The sequence below is a fragment of the Anser anser genome, assembly GCF_964211835.1.
Source record: "Anser anser genome assembly, chromosome: 1".
Lineage (NCBI taxonomy): Eukaryota > Metazoa > Chordata > Aves > Anseriformes > Anatidae > Anser > Anser anser.
The window spans coordinates 117,484,321-117,504,882 of record NC_139720.1 but is presented as its reverse complement, the minus strand read 5'-3'; the positions used below and the strand labels follow the sequence as shown (position 1 = coordinate 117,504,882).

The window sequence follows — 20,562 nt, the reverse complement described above, 5'->3', positions numbered from 1 at the left end:
TTGCATAACCCTGTATGATGTTTGCTTTTTGCACAACAGTGGGGCATTGTTGACTTGCATTGAGTTTGCATGACACTATAATCATACATTCCATTCTGCACAATTGCTGTCCAGATAGTGGTTGCTCCAGCAGCTCATTGCTCCTGCCTAGCTGTAAAATTTTGCATGTGTCCTTATTGGCCAACGTCCTATTTTACTTTGCCACCTCATTTCTCCAGTCTGTCAAAGATTGTTCTGAACTATGATTGTCCTCCGTATTGTTTGCAGCCTCTCCCACTCAGTTAAAATAAAATCTGGGGTGGCTCCTCTTTGGCTGCTTTTTCCTCCCTCTATATAAAAATATTTCCTTGAGCTCATGGGATTGCCTTGTGCACTTCCTTCCCAAAGAGGTTTTGGGTACGGCCACTGCACAGTGGTTCTTTGGATCACTTTATTATTCGCTCACAAAAAGAACTTCCTCTACCTGATCTTCCTCCCTTGGGGATTCTACCACAACAGCATTTACCCTTCGGTCACTGATTGCAGATGTCTAACAGGCATCTTTCTCCTTTACCTTTCAGTCTTCAGTAAGTGTATTCATTGCTGGTATGAGAAACAAGAGTTTATTTTTTTTGCCATTTCTAAGCAAGCTGTTTAATATTTTGGTCAGCATCACATCACTGCTATGCAGATCAAACAACAATTTTTGTTATACACCAACCCTTTCAGCAACTCCTTTTTCCTTAGGTGAGAAGTATTGGCAGATGCTCCTGAATCTCAGGAAATGGTTTAAGTGGCTCCACTTATGACGCTGGTAGCAAATTGCTGGTTTATGGGAGTTATTCACAAGGCTGGTTTGAAGATTAATCTAAGTGCCCCACTGATTGGGCTCAGTCGTACTGGTCTAATTAGGATGCAGTAGGGTCAGAAAAGCTTTGCATATTCATTTCCAGCCACTGTGACTGATTTTAATGCTACTAAGCAATGGCAAGACAAAACTCCCATTTTCTTTAAGTATTGCGAGCTTACCTTCACCTGGCTGCTGCACAGTGAAGGAGATCAACTGTTGAGTAGAGAGCTGTGGTGCCATTACAGATGGCACGCTCGTTAGCATCACACATTACGTTCAGATAGTTTCCAACATGCCTAGTGCTGTCACTTGGTCTTACAAGTCTTCTCTGAGGTATCTCTTTCACAGTTTGAAGGATCTGGCAAACCCATCTGTGCTGCCGCTTCCGTATCTCAACGCCCGTCTGCCTGAACTTGCAGTGGCTGCTGCAAGGCTGGCAGTTCTTGAGACAGAAGAGCTGACTCAGTGCCTCTTCCCTCAGTCCTTCCTGAAAGGCATAAAGAAAAAAGGTGTGGTTTATCCCTCCTTGGGCTCAGTGGATCTGCCTTCAGTTTTCAAAGATTTGCACCCATTCTCTGGAAGTTGTAACCGTGTTTCAGGCCCAAGGATTCATGTTTTTTTCTTCTGTGCTTTGCGACGCTCTGCATTCCAGTTGTGCCATTCTGTAATTTAGCAGCATCAAATGCAAGCCAGGGGCTGCTCCCACGTGCTTTTCCAATGGGTGTTTTCCCAGCGGTGCTAATGGTTACCTGTGCAAACCAAACTTTACATGCATATTTCAGACATAACTAGCTAGGTGAGCTGCGGTTTAAAGTAAATAATCGCCCTGTTTAACAACTGTATTTTCTAGTAAGCCTTTCTTTAGGAAAATGAGGATAACAATGTAGAATTCAACGTAGGTTTTACATCTATTTTGGTCCAGATGGAGGTAGGGGAAAAAGCAACGTGTTTATTCTTCAATGTATTCTTCAATTTTTTTAAATTTTTTTTTTGCGAACTGAGTTTGCATTTTTAGTGTATGTAGCGGAACGGCTGTCTCAGTGTTGCTGTTTGTTTATTTTACTTACCTTTCTCTTGATTTGTTTGGAGTTTATCAGTGATTTTCCTTTTTTTTTTTTTTGTTTGTTTGGGGTCTTGTCTGTTTGTTTGGGGTCTTGTTTGTTTGGGGGTGTTTTTTTCACCCCATGTTCTACTCACGGTCCATTTCCTTACCAGGGAGGCCTCTCCGTAACCCCAAGGCTGCCCATTCAGCTTCAGACCGGTCACATCCAGTCACACGCTCCTTTTTCTTTTACCATTGCCCGAACCACCCTGCCCCTTACCCTTTATTTTTATACAGCACCCCATACCCCGCAGCACGCCTGTTTGCACAGCATCTGCACGCGGAGGCGCAGGGCTATTTCCTTCGGTCACGGGGACCACGTGCGACACACGGGGGCGAACCACGCGGTAAGACAAACCCCCTTTAATTGCGTTTCTCTTTATTGACGTTTTCACACCGACCCCACGCACGCGCCCCGCCCCCCGCCCCGTCTTCGCGCCGCCGCGGGGCCGGCCGACATCTTGCGGCGGGCAGCCCCCCGCCGCCCGCCCATTGGCTGCCCGCCTCCCGCCGACGCCCCCGCCTCGGCCAATGGCCGCGCGCCGTGCCGCCCCCTCCTCGCCGGGTGGGCGTGGCCTCGGGGGCGAGGGCGGGGGGCCCGCGGCCCTTCTTAACCCCGCGGCCCCGCCGCCGCCGTCCGCGCTCCCGCCGCCGCCATCCGCGCCCCCGCCGCGCCCGGTAAGGGGGCGCCCCTTGCATCATCCCTGGGTGCCTGGGGGGGTTGGGGGGGCTGCTCGGTGCCGCGCTGTGCTGTTTTAAACCTTTAAAAAATTTTTTTTTGAAATTTATTTATTTTTTTAATTATATTTTCATCTATTTTGGTGCGGTTTCGGTGCGACCCGGGGTAAAAAAAAAAAAAAAAAAGGGGGGGGGGTAGGTTTTTGGTGTCGGGGAGCCTGCGCGTAGAGGGGGCTGGAGGGGATGCTCCCGGCAGCCTCGGCTGGGCTGGGGGAGGAGGAGGAGGAGGGGAATGAAGGAGGAGGAGGCTGGGATCTGCCTTCCTCAAGGGCTCCATTCCTCCTCGCCCCCCACACCTCTCCTGGGCTCCCAGAGGGTCTCCCAATGCAGCCCCCCCATCCCTTCCCCATTTTTTTGGGGAAGCCTGGGCTTGGCTGAGAGCCCCTTGGAGAGCAGGTCCCGTAAGGCTGGCTGCAGGACCGGCCGTCGCTCGGCAGGTGAGGGGTTCCTCGCCTGTCTCCCGCCTGTCCCCCTAATCCCAAAGCCTTTGACGATGGAGGTTGGGAAGCGTGTTGGCCCCGATCCGGCAAAGCCACCCCAGCGCGTGTTTACCCATCAAACAAGCCCGTCTGATAAGCCGAGACGTGTGCTCCATGTTCTGGTAAGCTCGTGCTGCAGAAAGCAGGAGAAACTCGGGGTACGGAGATGGGCAAAACCTGGGCGTTTTGTGCCAGAGGAGGAAGGTGCAACCTCTGCAGCCAGTACCTGCTCAGGACCCGGTGTTTCTTGGGGTCACTGTTAACAAATAAGGCTCAGGTGCTGTGTTAGGGGGAGCATTTGGGCAGGTAGTCCTTCCCGAGACTGGTTGGCAGCTCTTTGCTGTCCCATCACAACTCCTCTGACTGCTTTCTGGAAGCCAAAGCAGCACTTGTAAAATCTGTATTTGGTGGCAAGGGTTGCAGGGGCACGTGTCCCGGAGCACAGCTCAGGTACATCATTAATCTGGCGCTGGCAGCGTTAGCGGGCTGCCGGGGAGGTTTGGACGGGCTGGCCCCTGAGTATTGGCAGGTGCCTGCTGTCTGCCCGTGAGATGCGTAGGAGCGAGGCAGATAGGGGGATGCCTGCCAAAAGCTCTGCCGGTGGAGCCAGAGTGGGTGGCACCTGGTCCTTCCCACAAAACATGCCTTGGCCAAAGCGGTGGCTTCCTGCCCAGGCAGCGGGGATCCGCGTTTCTCTGCCAGTCTTTATCAGAGGTCCTGTGCTGACAAAAGATACGATGCCTCAAGGAGGACACGTAATCCTAAGAAGAGAAGCTGTGACTGCCCCATTATAAATCCTGACCAGGTTTTCGAGACCGAGCTCCAGTTCCCTCTTTGTATTGTGCTGGGCAAGCCGATTAATTTCTGAGGCTCTGCTGCACTACCTGTGCAGAGGCAGGTTACGTACCCTGCCTGCACTCGGTGAGCACTGCTCAGGCTGTAGTGGTGGCCCCTCTGTGCACCCTGGCTGCGGAGAGGAAACTGAAAGCAGGGGAAGAAACAATGAAAGCCGGTGACCACAGCAGGTAGAAATGCAGATGAGGCATTCATTCTGCAGCCTTTCCTCTAGAGCTATTTTGCTCCTTGGGTCTTCCGAATGAAGATGCATGTCTTATCAGGTGAGTCCAGGCAGGGTTGGGGAGAACTGAAAAAACGAGGAAACGTCAGACAGCACACCACCTTCAGGGCTGCACACACAGTTTTCCTTCTGTGTGGGGAGGGAAGACTGAACACTTCCATGTTTTCACTGTTTTTAAGCACAGCAGTTGTGGGTGCTGCTCTGCTGTTGAAGTTGTAATGTCTTTGCAACGTTAGAGAGTCAGGGGCATGAACAACCTGCATCTTTCATGTCGGGAGGCTGTGTGTATGGCAGTCCAGCCCTGAAAGGAAGAGTCCTCGCTGAGAGGATGCACGTGTGCTCTCTGCTCTGCAGAGGAAAGCAGAGAGGCGAGAGCCACGGTATTCTTAGTTCATAGCTCAGTTACTGCAGGTCCCTTGGTGTCTCCTGACACAGAATAGATGACTGTCTGCTACTGAGGAAGTATCAAAGTTGGGAGGGGGGAAAACCAAAACAGAAATGACCAAAAAATTGCTAAAAAAGCCCCAAACAAACCAAAAATGGCTGGCTGATTGTCTCCTGAGCCACTTACAGCTGTGGAGTTTCCGAACAGCTTCCGAAGCTGTGTGCGCACTGCTACATCTGGTAGCCCGTGAAGATCCCAAAGCTCTCTGAGACCCTGCGATACCACAGGGCAAGCAGAACAACTGGTTTTTAGTGGTTTACTCGTTCGTGGACCTGCTCAGCCTCAAAGTCTGCCGTTCTCAGGCCGCAGCGTAATGGAATCCTGTATCTCATCTCCTGCTGAGCAGTCAGCCCTCAGGGCATCTCCCTGTGATCCTCCTTGTAAACCTGCCTTTTAGACAGCTTAATTTCTGCTTTAGACACGACCCAAGTTAATTATGTTCTCGCACACATGATACTCTCTACATGTCTGCATTAGTGCTGACATCATGTACTGTGAACAGCCTTAGGAACTGTAGCTCCTAACATATCTGTGGAGCAAGTTCAGCCCAGGTTGTCTGGGGATTAATTTCACTCGCTGGCCTTCAATCCTGTTCTGTAAACTCCTTACTTAGGAGTTGAGAAATAGCTTAGATCTTGGATTCCCTGTGGAGATTGATGCAGAGGTGTGTCCATGAGGCTTTCTGGATCTCCTATCTCTGCCTGCCTCCCAGGCTCCTCCAAGGCTCAGGTTTGAGTGACTGTGTAAATTCCCTCTGATTTTACTGCCACGTGTGCTCTGCAGGTATAATGGTGGAAGTTAGTCAGGCTTTTCTAGTCAGGCCCTGCCCACACCCCCAGCTAGTTATGGGAGTGCTCGCTTTTCCAGCAAACCGAGGCTCAGGCTGGCAAAACTTCTCTCCTGAAGACAAGGAACCTTTCCTGCAGCTCGCCTCCCTCAGGCTCTTCCGAGCTGTGCTCAGCTGCTGTTCTCCTGTCTGATTCCTAAAAGAAAGGCTGAGAAGAGGGGTCAGGCTGGTGAAGAAGTTGCTAGTGTCTTTCGTTTTGGTGATTTCTGCTCATCCCCTTTCCTTCATCCCTCAGAGATGTCCGCAACTAGAAAGACACACAAGCTCCATGTGTCCTGGTTTGGGCCTGCAGACAGGGTCTTACGTCTTTGGGTGAATTTGGGTGTCCTAGACTGGTCACATCTGCGCCATGTTTAGCTGGGGTTGCATTAGCTAGGCCTAGAAGTGCCAGCTGGGTGTTTGGGGCGGCATGTGAAGAAGTTAGGGCTCATCGGTAATACTGCAGGAGCTCGAAGATCTGAGGTCTCCCTGCTGGTTCTGGACACAACCAGCCACACTGGGCTCCTGACCTGTTTCACATATATTGCAACAAGCCATTGCTGCTGCTCCTAAGTCTTCACTGAGCTCTGTGGTAAGAATTCCCTTTAAAATTCCCAGGTTTGTTCTGGGATTTTGTCCTTCTTCAGAATCTAAGGTACCAGGTTGACCATAGCTGGGACTGATTCTCTGCTAGCACGTGGTTAGAGTTTGGCTTCCTAAGTGCATATGTGCATACCTATATACTTTGGGGTGAGTGGGTGTGGGGTTATTTAAAGTCATGCCTAATAAAGCATTTTGAATGGATTTTTTAAACAGGAGCTTGTGTTCATTCCAATGAATGATGCGCTTAAGATTGGTATTTGGTGACAGGAATTTTGCTGGCAGTGCTTATGGTTATTTTTTTTTCCTCTCTAGCCTCATTTTTGTTCCAAGTTCTAGCCCCATGATTGAAGCTTTGATGAAACATCAAAGTATTGCCGTTCCTCTAAAGATGTGTGAGAATCTTGCTTCTTAGTTGAAGGCAATAAATACAGTTTTTCCTTAGCTTCTGCTGTTTCTGGCTCAAGAGGTGATGGATGTTGCTGGTGGTGGATTTTATTTCATTTTATTGCCTTATAATAGAGGAAATGAAATGGCATTGTCTTGCCCAGTTTTGAGGGAGGCATCCAAAAGGCAACTTACGAAGGCAGCCAGGTTCAATTCTTTCCTGCAGGCAGTACAAACAACAAGTACTTACTTACTTCAGACCTTTGAAAGTTTTACTGCCACAAATTTTCTCTCCCTTTCTCTGCAATTTTGGACCCTCTTGCAGGAAACTGAGGCTTGGTGATTTAAAGTCTGTTTTTTCACCCCCTATTTTATGAGAACCTAGAAGCAGAAAAAAAAATCCTGCTTCTTGTCTATAATCCCTTACTGCTTTCTTCTTGTGTATTGAAATGGTTTGATCCTTTGGCAGCAAGGTATTCTTATTAGATGAGCTTGGTAAATATTGTCTGTCATCAGTCTTGAGCCAAGGCAGCCAATGTCCAGTATTGCATCAGCTGTCTGAAGGAGCTTGTAGAAGTGGCTTGCAGGAAACCTTGAAACTTCCCCAATACTTTTGCTTTAGGAAAAAAAAAAGGTGATACTCTGAACTATGAACAAGGCACCTTCTAGAAATAGAAATGAAGGCTGGGTCTTGCTTTGGAGCTAGAAGTAAACTTTTCTTTCTGCTAGCAAAGATGCGTGGTGTTAAGTTGCATATGTTTATGCTATAGCAGCTCTCTTGGACTGGTGCCTTGCGGTCTAGACCTCATCAGTAGCCTAGTACAGGATGCAGCCTATGTTGGCTCTTGGGCACGTATTAACCCAAATAAAGCAAAAAGTATCATTTTGGTGACGTGGAAGCTTTTACATCCAGAAGATGAATTATTTCAAGTCTTGAAGGTTGGCACTTTCAGAGTCTTCTTTCCTAAAGAGGGGCAGTTTAAATGCCATAAGCATTTTCGTCAAATCAACACATGAGAAAGGAATAGGTGCATATAAAACAGTAGTGGTTAGTGGTGCATGTTAACTTGCAGAATCAAATGCTAAAGTTCACTGATCCTGTGATTCAGTTGTTTTCCAGTCTGCCAGCAGACCGTCAGTGCTACCTGATCTGAGTTGTATCTGTTTTGCATCCATTTGGTGTAACTGTGGGGATGAGAACATTTCCAGGCCTAGCACAATTCAGTAATGAAAAGAACTGTGAATCCTGCTGCAAAATAGTGATGAGAAAAACAAATATTTGAGAGAAAATGCATTTTCTAAGACTCCAGCCAGAGTTTTGCCTTTAGTAGAAACGAAGCTGGCTGGAATAGGAGAAATGAACTTACTGCTTCCATTTGTTATTCGCTAACTTCTGAAACATAAAAAGCCTGCTGGGCATCCTTGTGGTTGGAGTGTTTGTGTGCGCTACATCCAGCATCGTTGCAGCTACATGTAAAGCACTGATTTGGTGTTGGGAGGAACTTGTAAGTTTGGTCTCCTCAAGGGTGGAGAGAACTCTGCAAATGTTCCTGTTCAGAGCCTTTGCCTAAAATGGATAAAGGGTCTTTTGTTGATGGCCTCATACAGCCCTTTTACCCTTGATGTCTCTAGAAGCATATATGCTGTGGGCTGAAGTATTTTCTTTTACTTTTTGTGGCTGTCAAGTTTATGGAAACACAGACAGTCCAACAGTGTCAGATGACACTAAGCTGATTTTTTTGTGTGACACCTCCGCTGCATGACTTTTTAAATCCTGCCTATACAAATCATCTTTGCTTCTTTTTGTGGCTTTTTTCCCCATAAAAGTGGGATGACTGTCTTCTCCCTAGGGTAAACTGTTTCCTGATGGTGTTTTGTTTGTTTAACTTGCATGATCTGCAGCTTTGAAGAAGATTCCAGTCCTGTGACCCACTGTACTCTTTCTGCTGAAGAAAGTCCAGTCTACTGTGCCTTTGCCTAAGAAAATGGAGAAGCTGATGTCAGAGAGACCTATTCCGATGTCTAAGGTATACATTGGTCTTTGGGGAATACTATTTGCCTTGTTGTCATCAGAATTTGGGAAAGCTCTATCTGCTTTCAGAGGGATTTCTAGATCTCTTGGGTGGGGGTTGGAATTCTCCTAAGGCAGGTGCTATTGAAACTAGTGAGCTGCTTGAAAGAGTTTTCAAGATCGTAAGAAGCTGCAGAGTCTTTTGGCACCACTTTCTAATTAGCCACTGAGTAGTCTTACTCTGTTTATCTGCTTGGAAGGGAGAAGCTTTATCTCCAAGGGCTATCTTTTTGTGTGAGAGGGCTGTCTCCCACAACATGTGGTCTTGATATTCGTGGAGGTTTGTTGCAGTAAGCGTGTTTTAGTGAGTTTAAGTTATCTTGTCACTAAGGGTGCTGTCTTGAGCTTTGCACTCGGCATAGCAGTGCAAGATTCACAATTTGAGAAGTATTTGGCAAATCAAAATTATGCTAAAACGCTTTCCGTCTTCACAATAAAATGGAGACATCAGCTGAGCATTAAAATACACATTTATTGCGTGACCTTTTTCCCTGAAGGGAATAACAAGACCGGGACGTAGATACTCATAGATACTCTGGCCTCATTACAGCAGGGCATATGAGTTACAGCAGACTCTTATCTTTTTCTCTCCAAGGATGAAATGCCTTCACTTCCTACCCAGCTGAAGCCAGAGACAAACTCATGCCCTCATGCTGCTGGCAAATACTTCCTCTCTGGAGGGACAGACCAAGAGGACTGTAAGGCTAACGATAAGGAGAGGAAGTGGATCCGTCCTGATACACCTAGCAAATGCACGTGGAAGCTTGGGAAACCCATCTCTGCCTCCCCCCATCGTCATGTCACTCTGTAAGTATTGCTCTTCTTTGTTTGCTGGTTTTCAGCACAGGACTTGTCCTGGTTCCTTTCAGAGCCGTGTGGGTTAAACAAAAGGTGACTGGTTTAAACTGATGCTGCTCTGCATGTAGATGTGCTGGTGCTTCTTAAATTTCAATGCATAAACAAAACTAAGAACCCAGATTAAGTGTACAAGGGGTCTTGCGCAAAAGAAGTTGCATGAAACTGCATGGACTGGAACTATTTTAAATAATCCAGCAAACTGTTCCCTGACTAGATGAATGATTGCGCTGTTAATGCTGGCTGCTTATAGCTTAGCACTGCTCACAGTCTGCTGTGCTGCTTGGTGCCAGGAAGAAGCGCAGAGCACATCGTTCTTGCTTCAGCACTCAGCTGGATGTCTGATTAATCCCTGAGTTCCGGATCAGGGACTTGTTTTACAAATTTCTATCAAATAGATATTTTGATTTAAGAGAATCTCCAAGTCTGCTAGAAAAGGGAGAAAGCTGGGTAAAATAAAGCATCAGAATTGCTGTGTGTTGTTACTGCGTGACCTGCCCATGGTCTCTTCTGACTTTGTCTATGTGCCAGGCCAGAGCCTCCAAACATCCTGCCGAACATCCTGAATAAAGTTGGCAATACACCTTTGGTGCGAATCAACAAGATCGGGAAACACTTCGGCCTGAAGTGTGAACTCTGTGAGTACTACTGCAGGCAGGAGACAGAAATGAGAAATGCTGGGGAGTTCTGGTTAGTAGTGTTGTGGAACCTGAGCATAAGAGGAGTGCAGGAACCCCTTAGAAAACAGAATCAACGTTCCTTTTTTTTTAATTTGGCAGATTTCCAGGTTTTTAATTTTTGGTCATCTGACACATCTTCCAATTTGTATTTCATACGAGGACTCTCCCTGCAATTTTTCTACTTTGTTGAAAAGGATTTACAAATTATACAAAGCTTTTAACTGCTTCTTGTATTCATAATTTTCACTAGTGCAAAGTGCAGATTCCACAAGTTGCCATTAAAGGTCAAAGAAAGTGATAAATGGGCTGGAAGTGCGTCAGTGAAACCTTTCTTTAAACCCAGCCATACTGGAGATATCTGGAGGCTCTGATCAGAGTCCTGAAAGGTGATGTTTAACACGATTAAAGGGATTCGTCTGGGAGTACTGCGCTGGTGAAAGTGCAGGCTGAAGGGGAGAAACTTGTAGTTTGATCAGATTCTCTTTGGCTGGAGAACATAGCAAGGAAGAGGGAGGGCGTGTTGGTAAAGCATGGGTAGAGCTCTTTCCTTCTGCTTTTGCATTGGAGGAGCCCTAGGGCTTTTTATCCTCTTGACTGGACTAACAATGAAGCAAGATGAAAGAAGTCAGCGTTTTATGAAAAGACTGACTTCGGGGGGGTTTCCTGGCTTTTGTGGCCTACATAAGGTACCAAACTTGCTGTGCTGTGACCCGTAACAGTGGAAATGCAGCGCAGTGAATCCTCATCTCTGCTGCTGTAAGGAGGGAGGTGAATTGGGCCAGACGTGTTAAGAGTTGCTCTGGAAGGCGTGATAGGATCAGCAGCCCGTTGGCAAGTGACTGCTGTTTAAGAACTCTGCTTGGTTTCTTTGTTTCCAGTGGTAAAATGCGAGTACTTCAATGCCGGGGGCAGCGTGAAGGACCGCATCAGCCTGAGGATGGTGGAGGATGCTGAGAAAGCTGGGATCTTGAAGCCTGGAGACACAATCATAGAGCCAACCTCTGGAAACACAGGTAGGAGGTGGGAAGATCCGAGCAAAGCGTGGGAAAAACATTCTGGTGGTGTTCCTGGAGAAGGCAAACCTGAGACTGGAGCGTGGAGGCTGCCTGTGCAAGGGAGGAAGGGGATCCCTTCCCACCTGCATGGTGCTGGGAGCAGCGCCTCTTCTGTCTCACATAAGCAGCAATTATGCAATGTGCTGTGCTGATCAGAACGGGTAGGAAGGATGTCTTCTAAATTAGCAGGGGCTTTTTGCTTTCAGAAGAAGGAAGTGTTAGACCAGATTCACTAGGGTCTCTAGGTCCTACTGAGTTCAACTGAAATTGTTGAAAATTAAGCAACAAGAGACTGGTGTGAATCTGATCTTCTCGTTGGCAAGTCCCGTGGTCCTTGGTCCTGCACTCTGCCAGGTGAGGTTGGCCTGGCCTGAGAATTGTCTTTTCCCACAGCGGTGCATTTGAGATGGGAGACAGGCTGCATCCCTGCAGCACTGTTTGCTGACACAGTCCTTGCATCTAGATCTTCAACAGGTTTCCCTTGTGGCAGCATCTTCTCTCTGGAGGGTTGTGGGAAGGAACAGTCCCACTAGTCAGGGGTCAGGGAAGAGCATCTGATGATCTGAGCAGGCTGGAGTTAACTGTGTTCCTGCATCAAAGCTGTTGCCCTTATATTAAGCTGCTCTAATGGAGGAGAGTAGACATCAGGAATACTCCCCACTAAGCTAGTTAAATATAAATACCCTGCGTCTTCTGAGGTCCCTCAGATGTGCTACAAACTACTCACCCATGTGATGTGTTCTGGAGAGGTGTCCCTGGATGTCCTGTCTTCTTCTTAAACTATTTTCTGGGCATCACCTGTTGCCTTTTGAAACACACTGGTTTACTAGGCCAGTCAGACCTTTCTTTTGATCTTTTGCTTCAGTCCAGTTCTTGTTAATGGAGGTACTGAGATGACTGAGCTGATCTATGAATAGAAATATATATATTCTCTAACAGAAAACCGAGTAGTCATACCTGTTGCCATTTGCTTAGGAGGTACTTTGCGGGGGTTGCCTTAGAAGTAGAGCCCCTTTTGATTGTGGCCATAGCTGTTGCCTGAGCAATGGCATGTTTCAGAAAATACCCATATATTGTGTTTTCCAGTATCTGAGTTCATACTACGACATTTGAGGCAGTGCCTGATAAATAGCTCTCCTTTGCTTGGAACCTGAAAAAAAAAATGAAAGCAGAGGCAAAGGAGGTACAAGTCGATTACTTTAGAAAGTTGTCTTGGTTCATTCAAAGGCAAAGGCCAGGGCAGACAGTAGAGTGAGTAAACTGGCTTTGGCCCTAGGCCACTGCTCAGAGATACTAATACATTAGACTTTTGTCTTCTCTGCATCCCACTTTTCCCTCAGCCAGAGTCCTGTTTTGATGTTGTGCTTCCAGGTCAGTACCAGAAAGCACAAGGTGTTAGTTTAGGTCTCAGAATGCTTTCTTCATCACAGACCATAGGGAAGGATGCTGCGTGGCTTCTCTTTACTCTTTGGCACTAGTAAAGCCAGTGCTGTTTTGTTTTATTTGGTTCTGGTATCTGTATTTATCTGTAATGCACTGGAAGAAGATTTGCTTCTTCCAGCTTCTTTCCAGATTTGCTTTAAAAAATAAAATAGAATTTAAAGAACTTGAGTTACCTGAGGTGTGAGTTATGCTTCTCAGAGGAACAGTTAAAGATTTTTTCACTCCTATACAATCCTGAACCAAGAACAAACAGAGGCAACTTTGAACAAGCAAGCTTCTGTGTAAGGTAAATTGTCTGTGAGGCATTGTCACGGGCACATGTTGATACTGTGCTTGGTACCCAAAACAGCACAAGAGGTGTCGTGCAGCCCTCCCTCAGACGCGTATTGGCTGACATGATCTGTTTCTTTATCCAGCAGGGAGGTGACTGGATGACAGCTGTAAGCCTCTCAATTGGGAAGATATTTCTGAGCTTAGCCCCACAGGTGGGCAGTTGAAGACATGCTGAAAAAGCAGAAATCAGACTGGAAGTGCAGGTTTTTAAACTGGAAGTGAGGTGTCTAACAGTTTAGGTAGTTCACTTGTAACAAATTGACGTGATCCATTAGAGCCACAATCACACAAAGCACCTAAATCTTCTCCTTAAAAAAGGACTTAGTTTAGGCACATTGCTTAGTTTAGGCATTTAATGCAGACTGAGTAATGCAGAAGAACAGTAGGGGATGTAAAAGTGATTGCTCTAGTCCTCTTCAGCTTAAAATTCGTTCCTTTCCCAAACTGCTTTTGTAAAAATGGGTGATGAGATGGGGAGGAGACAGAAGGAAAATGATGTGCATATGGTAAAGCCAGTGGTCTGCACATGTCGAGATAGATATCTATTTTTTTCCCATCCTTGTCTAAACTTTCTGTTGGCTCTGATCTTCAAAGAACCAGCAGTGTCTGTAAATCAATCTTTCTCCCCAGAAGCCAGAAATGTTCCCTTTGCCGCCCCTTCTAGAGACACTGTACTCAAGCCACTGGTGAAAATCTAATTAAAGCAAGGGCATGCCAAAGCTAGCGTGGTAGGTTTGGGTTTTGTTGCACCTCACTGTATGCTCTGCGTGTCTTTGCTTGCTTCCAGGAATTGGGCTGGCCTTGGCTGCAGCAGTGAAGGGTTACCGCTGTATCATTGTGATGCCAGAGAAAATGAGTATGGAGAAGGTCAGATCTGCTTTTATTTTCAAGAGTTTAAAAAACTAAGCATGCTTGCACTTGCAGAGTTCCTGCTGCAAATGAGTGCTGCGGCTTTAGCAACAAAGGTGCTAGAAATGTGTGTCAGCAAAACCACTGATCTCAATGGCGCAAGTGAAGGCAGCTGTGAGCAATGTCCCCTGAAGGCCTGTGCCTGTTACTAGCTCTTCGCTGCCCTGGAGGGAGAGGTAGCACAAGGCCATCGCCGTGCTCCACACAGCACCCTCTGAAAACAGGCCTTGCCCTGGCTGAGTGGCACAAAATTTCTTGCCCTCATAGCAGTCGAGTGGTACGTAGGGATCTCCTTTGCTGCCTGCATCTAAATATACATAGTTTGCTCTTAGACTTTAGTCCATATATGTATTTTATTTTTATATATATATATATATATATTACAGCACTGTTAGAGAGCAGAGCCAGCACAAGAGGGTACTGAGTTCTGCCTGAATGAGGGCTCTCAGCATGGAGTGGTAGCCCCAAAGGTCCAGAATGGAAACAGGCATTTGACATCTAGCTCCAAAGTAAAGCTGAGTTTAGACCAAATAACGTGGCTCAGTGATGCCGTGAGGCTGGGATGTAGGAGAGCTGCGGGTAGGCTGTTTCAGGCCAGGCGAAAGGGAAGAGGTTTCCTTCCCCTACATTGTAATGAGGTCTCTGTGCTGAGAGGGTGCTTTTGGGTTTTCTGACAGTCTCTGTTTCTTGCAGGTGGATGTTCTGAGGGCTCTGGGTGCTGAGATTGTGAGAACCCCGACTACTGCCAGATTTGATTCTCCTGAATCTCACGTGGGAGTAGCATGGAGACTGAAAAATGAAATCCCCAATGCACATATCCTAGATCAGGTAAGAGCAAGGTGTCACAGGTGCAGGTGTAGCACAGCAGAAGGTATTGCAGCTTTGTTGCTTAATGTCCATGGCCGAATGTTCAACAGCGTAGGGGTGTCCCTGGATGAAAAATGTGCCCCCCAGGGATGGAGCTGTTGAGCAGTCACCGTGCTGTTAGGGTAGGAAGCTTTTGTAATCATAAGAGGGCAGCAATGAGCCTATGTCTGCAGAAACGGCAAAAAGTACGGGTGGCTTTCTCCACCGAATTGGCAGTCCTGTGCGGAAGAACGGGTACAAGGGTCATGTTCTTAAAAGAAACTGTCCCGCAGCCAGGACTGATCTCGGTGTTGGAGATGTCTGGCACCTTAGAAATACCCTTAAATTAGGTCATCCAGGGAGGTTGTACCTCCCCTCAGGTGTTCTGCCTAGAACCAGGTAACAGATAAGGAAACAGTTTGGAAAGCGTATTTGTAGCAGTTGTGGGGCTTGAGAAGTGTTTGTCATATTCTTGTGATGCCTCACAACGTGAGTGTTGTTGTCTTTCTGGTCTGCTTACTGGCTGTCCTGTCTTTCAATGCAGTACCGCAATGCCAGCAACCCCCTGACACACTACGACACCACAGCTGAGGAGATCCTGCAGCAATGCGAAGGTACGTCTGTGCTCTACTGCTGGCTTCTTCTTTAACCAGTCCTTTGTATTTCCTGTGGTTATGTGCTTGGAGACTGGGACCTGAGGTGGTTGAGAATTGCATGGATTTTGATACAGCAGAACCTATACGTATGCTGTGTGTCATTAGAGAACTGCCTTATTTTTGTAGTCTTAGTTAAACTATTTTTCCATTAAGTGATGTTTAAATTGTTTACAAAAGCCTTACCTAGAGTGGCATGAAAGAATGGGTCACTTTTTTCTGATCACAGATATGGAAATAGGTATTTTCACATTTTTCACATCCACACATATACTCCGTTATACTCAAAGTTTCCTTAAAATAGGAGACCTCGGGAGTACAAACTGCTTTGTGTTACTGTTGTCACCAGTAAGACCAGTTTACTCTGCTGGGGTCATTTCCACGTTAGCTCTAGGCAGTTGGAGTACCAGAAATGACTGAGCTGTGGCAGCAGAGAGCTTCAGCTGGGCTAACTCACCCAGGTGAGGAATCTAGGAGCTGTGATGCTGCAGCCTACCATGTAGGTATTTGCCACAGGTGGTAGGAAAAAAAACATATAGGAAAGGCTGGCCTGCCCTGTGAAAAAGTACAATTAAACTTTTTCTGATAAGACCCTGGCCATTGCAATAAGAAAATCAGCTATTAAATTTCTTCTAATTGGGGTGAGGACCATTCAAAGGGCTCCCCTTCTTCTGCCCAGAATAACACTGACTGTTCAGAGGACTTAATGTGCATTTCTGTGGCAAACTTTGAGAAAGCTTGAGTTAAAATGAGTATACTTGAACAAAGTGCAATCCCACAAGCTGAGAGTGTGGACGAGTTCTAGCTGTAGGCTTCATTACTGTCCTTTTTCAGTTTATTTTCCCTCATAGCTTGGATACTGTTCAGTTGTCATTATTACTGGTCTTGCAGAAGTCTTGCTCTGAATTGAACCTTCCTGGTGCAGTGTTGTTCTGTTGACTTGAAAGCACTAATTTTTTGTATACGAATTGCCCTTTTAAAATGCGTTTTACTCACCAAGCTGTGAAGTGGATGCGCCAGGGAAACCGTAGGGGCTGACAGAAGAATGAATTGTCATACCTACGTTAGCTCTGCTGGGTGCTCGTGACCAAAACAGCGTTTTTCTTCCCATGAAAATGAGAGAGCTGTGTTAAGGGTTCTCTCAATGGGCACCTATCCCATGCTCTTGGCACTCGTTCAGTAATAATAATGGGCTGCTTTTTCTGTGTTAAAGGGTGAATTATTCTGTATCAGCAAATACAGTAACAGGAAAACTATGGGCGTTGAGTCTGTGGACTCTCAGCTCTGCCCAAAGCCCTGCAAATGGACACCTTGCCAAACCACTGAAGGACATTTTAAAATGATTTTTTGAAGTAAATGGGTACTGAGCAGGATAGTCTCATTGTAGGTCTCATACAGCTCTTGGGAAGCAAAGAGTCTTATCTTGCCCCTTTGCTGCCAATTCCTGTGTTTTTGTTAAAGCGAGTCCACACTTAACTGCAAGTCGATTTTTAATCCATCATCCTCAGGGAGGTGTCACAACTGTCTTCCCTCTCTCACCCTGAAACAGGAAAAATAGACATGCTGGTGGCTACAGCTGGCACAGGAGGTACCATCACTGGCATTTCCAGAAAGCTGAAGGAGAAGTGTCCAGGTTGCAAAGTAAGTGGCAAGTCTAAAGCATGTCTCTGCAGTTGTGAGAGCCTCAGACAGCTCTGCTTCTTGGTTTGCATTATTCCTTGCAAGCCTGCCCTGGGTCTCCCAGAGAAGCTCTTGGAGCTTTTCAGTGTGAAGGTGGTTCTGAGCGGCAAAGAAAGGCTTTCAGATTCCATCTGAAATCATCACGCGCTGGTCTTGCTGGTGACTAGTGTTCAGGTTTGGCTTAGCAGGTGACAACTGGCCCTCAGATTCTTTCATGGGGAGTTCCAGAAACTTACTTCTCTGCTGGTGTGTACAGCAGCCACATGTTCCCTCTCTGACCATGCCCTGGTTAGCTTTCTGGAGGGGCTGAGTATTTTACCAAGTGAAACTTTCTCTGAGCACACCAACCTGTGTGTGTACCAGGGTGTAGTTTTAGATTTCCTCGCGGAAGTTGGAATCCTGTTTCAATCACGAATATTTTCCTATATATTCAGGGAGGGGGAGGGAAAACAAAGTAAAGCTTATGTGCCTACAGTTGGCACAAAATGTATTGACTCTAATGATGCCTGACATGTGAGTGAGGCCAGGTTTGGCTTAGAAACCCTGTCTCCTGGTTAAAAATCTCACTTAGTGTCCGCAGCCTGAGGAGCCAGGCTTGCCAGGGGGCCAGAAGCAGCAAAGCCTTCTGTCTGCAGGGAGGGGAATGCTGCCAGGAGGAGGTGAGCAGCAGACCAAGTCTGCTGTTAGCTGGCTGTGTCTGCAGCCCAGCGTGTGCAGCCAGAGTGACGCCGACAGCCGTAACGCGGCCAGTGCTCACGAGTAAATAGCTGCGCTCTCAAAAAGCGGTGTGTCACGGTAGCCAAAGTGGAAACTGCCTCTCCAGATCATAGGTGCTGATCCTGAAGGCTCCATCCTTGCTCAGCCGGAAGAATTGAACAAGACTGACAAGACGACGTATGAAGTGGAGGGAATCGGATATGATTTCGTCCCCACGGTGCTGGATAGATCTGTAAGTTGGGCTTCTTGGTTTACTTCTCTTTGCAGTCTGTTGGGATGCAGAAGTGAGGTGGAAGGTGAAGGAGAAACTTGGGAAAGTCTTTCTTTGAGCTTACAGGGGAGAGCTAGCGGGCAGAATTATTCCTGTTCTTTCCTAGCAGGAAAATCAGTCCTCGGAGGGCTTTTTTACTGATCACATTTGTTTTGCAGTGCTAGGAGAAATGGTGTGAAACAGGTAACGTTTTCCTAGAATGTAATAATTATTTTTAAAGGCCAATAAATAACATTAAAATGAAATCTAACCCTTCCCCTTCAAAAGTAGCATGACTGTCTAGTGCTGAGCAGAGACTGTGTCCCTGGGAAGCCCTCCAAGAGGGGAGGAAACGGGTCGATACTCTCTGGCCGTCTCACAACAGCCTGTTCTCAAAGCAAGATTTCAATAAGGTGACTGTTGTGCTAATGTGGTCATCTTACTTTGGCCAAAAAAAAGAAAAAGGACATTTGCAGGATGGAAACCCAAGCATGTGGCTCTTACAGTTGTTACCTCAAAGAGTATGGGGTTGAATGTACAGTGTAGTTCTGTAGCTCCCCTAGCCCTCCTCATTTAAAGAGACCCTTGTTTCTGTCTTCCTGCCCCCTCCCAGACAGTGGACCAGTGGTACAAGACCAGCGATGAGGAGTCGTTTGCGTTAGCACGCATGCTAATCCGAGAGGAAGGACTGCTGTGTGGTAAGAGCAGATACGAATCCTTTGGGGTTCACTGAATAATACATGAGAGGCTACAGCTTTGTGCAGAACAGGGAGACCTCCTTACACTTCAGAAGCTGTTTCCCTCGGTCCAGGCTCCTCTACTGCCTCTCCTCCTCTCTCTCATTCTTTCTTTCTTGTTTCACTTGTGGTTTGACAGTTTTGCCTCTGATCTGTGTTTTGGCAGGTGGCAGCTCAGGCAGTGCAATGTCTGCAGCTGTGAAGGCAGCCAAAGAGCTGAAGGAAGGTCAGCGCTGTGTTGTTATCCTCCCTGACTCTATCAGGAACTACATGTAAGAACCTGCTTATTTTCTCTATGGGAAAAAGATGGGGCAGCCCATCAGATTCTCTTACAGCAGTGGCAAATTGAATGCATCCCTCTCGTAGCACCAAGTTAGCAAAGCGAGCGATGCGTTTGGGGCACAACTTCTGAGGTACCTAGAAAGGGTCTGACACGGGGTCCTCTGAAGCAGAGCTCCTCCTGGTGTCTGACCGAGTATATAACCGTAACTGTTTGGTTAAGCTCTCTATGGAGATTTGCTTTCAAGCTTATTTGTTAGGGATTGCTGTGTTATCCCATTCCTTGAAGAATCTCTTTAAGGATGTTCTCAGCTCCCTCTGCCTGTGTCCAAAGCAGAACACAGCACTGCTGTGGCAGTGGCCAGTGTTGGGGAGAGTTTACAGATGGCAGTGTGAGGGTTTTGAGCTGTGCCAAGAAGAAATTTCTCTCCCACCACATTGAAACGTGTACCGAAACATGCTGTCTTCTGCTGTGTTGCATGACTGCTGTTGCATCCAGCACAATGCTGTTGTATTGTCTAGTCATCTACTATGATAGCTGACTATAAACTGCAGAAAGACCTCGACTGAGTACAGATTTCTCCGTTCCAGGCTGTCTCTTTATCATATTACAAGGGACTGGTGTAGTTGAAGCTTCATTTCCTATGGGATTCCTTTTTCTTCCCATGAGTATTTCTTCTCTATGTCCCTGGCTGGTAAGCTTGGATGGCAAATGCAGTGTATTTTCAATTACACCTTAACTGTTAGTGATAGGGAGCTGTAAACAGTCACCTCTGTGCTTTTAGTATTGCTGTTAGATATTCAGCCTGCTAACGAGGTTTTTATTACCTGATTCTGTCCAGGTCCAAGTTCTTGAGTGACAAATGGATGATTCAGAAAGGGTTCATGAAAGAAGAAGACCTTGTCAAAAAACCTTGGTAAGCACGTCAGATACATCTGGATTTTCGTGATTATATTCTGTTTAACAACTGTCTTTGTGGCAGTTGCTAAATGGAATCTTACTGCAATTTGGGTTTGTTTCCTTCGGTTTTTAGTTAACCTTTCATGCTACTGTGTTGGTATATAACTGCGGATGTTAATCAAACCTGCTTAGATTGCTTAATTTCCTTCTGCTACTATGCAACTCAAAGAAGATGACTTGATACTTAACGATTTTTGAATGAAAGGGGTTGTGTCTGAAGTGAAAAAAGTAGTATTTGGAGAACTCCACCAAGCCAGAGTTCTTGAGGGCAAAGCATTACAAGACTACGTAACTGAGGGAGAATCTTCAGTAGACTTGTAATAACTGTAAATATGGCTAGCTAGCCTAGATTTTTTTTGTGTGTGTAAGATATAAATAATAAAACTAGGGAGCCTAGTCTTCACCAGCTGTCTGTAATCCTACAAAGTAGATGAACTAGGAAAATTGGTTCAGTCTTAAAGCCTTCTCACACCTGAGTAACTTTCCTGTGTTGGTGTAAGAACTGGAAAGCCTTCAAACTTTTACTCGCTCTGGCAGAGTCTAGACTCTTCCTTGCAGCCTTTTGTCATTCCTGTTGTGGTGAATTCCATGGTACATGATCAACTCGCA

General features: G+C 46.4%; 1 protein-coding gene across 4 annotated transcripts in view; it reads left to right on the top strand.

Annotated features, from left to right (window-relative positions):
- Window positions 1-1,635: 1,635 nt before the first annotated feature.
- LOC310900402 (cystathionine beta-synthase-like) overlaps window positions 1,636-20,562 on the top strand; it is a 29,638-nt gene continuing 10,711 nt past the window's right edge. For 2 of the 4 annotated variants that reach the window (XM_083838356.1, XM_083838353.1), the window contains exons 1-13: window positions 2,475-2,609; window positions 8,387-8,511; window positions 9,151-9,362; window positions 9,942-10,048; window positions 10,969-11,103; window positions 13,709-13,788; window positions 14,524-14,658; window positions 15,221-15,290; window positions 16,879-16,970; window positions 17,833-17,958; window positions 18,590-18,674; window positions 18,880-18,985; window positions 19,835-19,909. In XM_083838356.1, coding sequence (XP_083694482.1) covers window positions 8,470-8,511; window positions 9,151-9,362; window positions 9,942-10,048; window positions 10,969-11,103; window positions 13,709-13,788; window positions 14,524-14,658; window positions 15,221-15,290; window positions 16,879-16,970; window positions 17,833-17,958; window positions 18,590-18,674; window positions 18,880-18,985; window positions 19,835-19,909 — 1,265 coding nt within the window. In that variant the 5' untranslated portion in view covers window positions 2,475-2,609; window positions 8,387-8,469. Of the gene's footprint in view, window positions 2,279-2,474; window positions 2,610-2,898; window positions 3,271-8,386; window positions 8,512-9,150; window positions 9,363-9,941; window positions 10,049-10,968; window positions 11,104-13,708; window positions 13,789-14,523; window positions 14,659-15,220; window positions 15,291-16,878; window positions 16,971-17,832; window positions 17,959-18,589; window positions 18,675-18,879; window positions 18,986-19,834; window positions 19,910-20,562 lie in introns of those variants that run through there. The other 2 variants (XM_083838355.1, XM_083838354.1) reach the window with 2 other exon arrangements.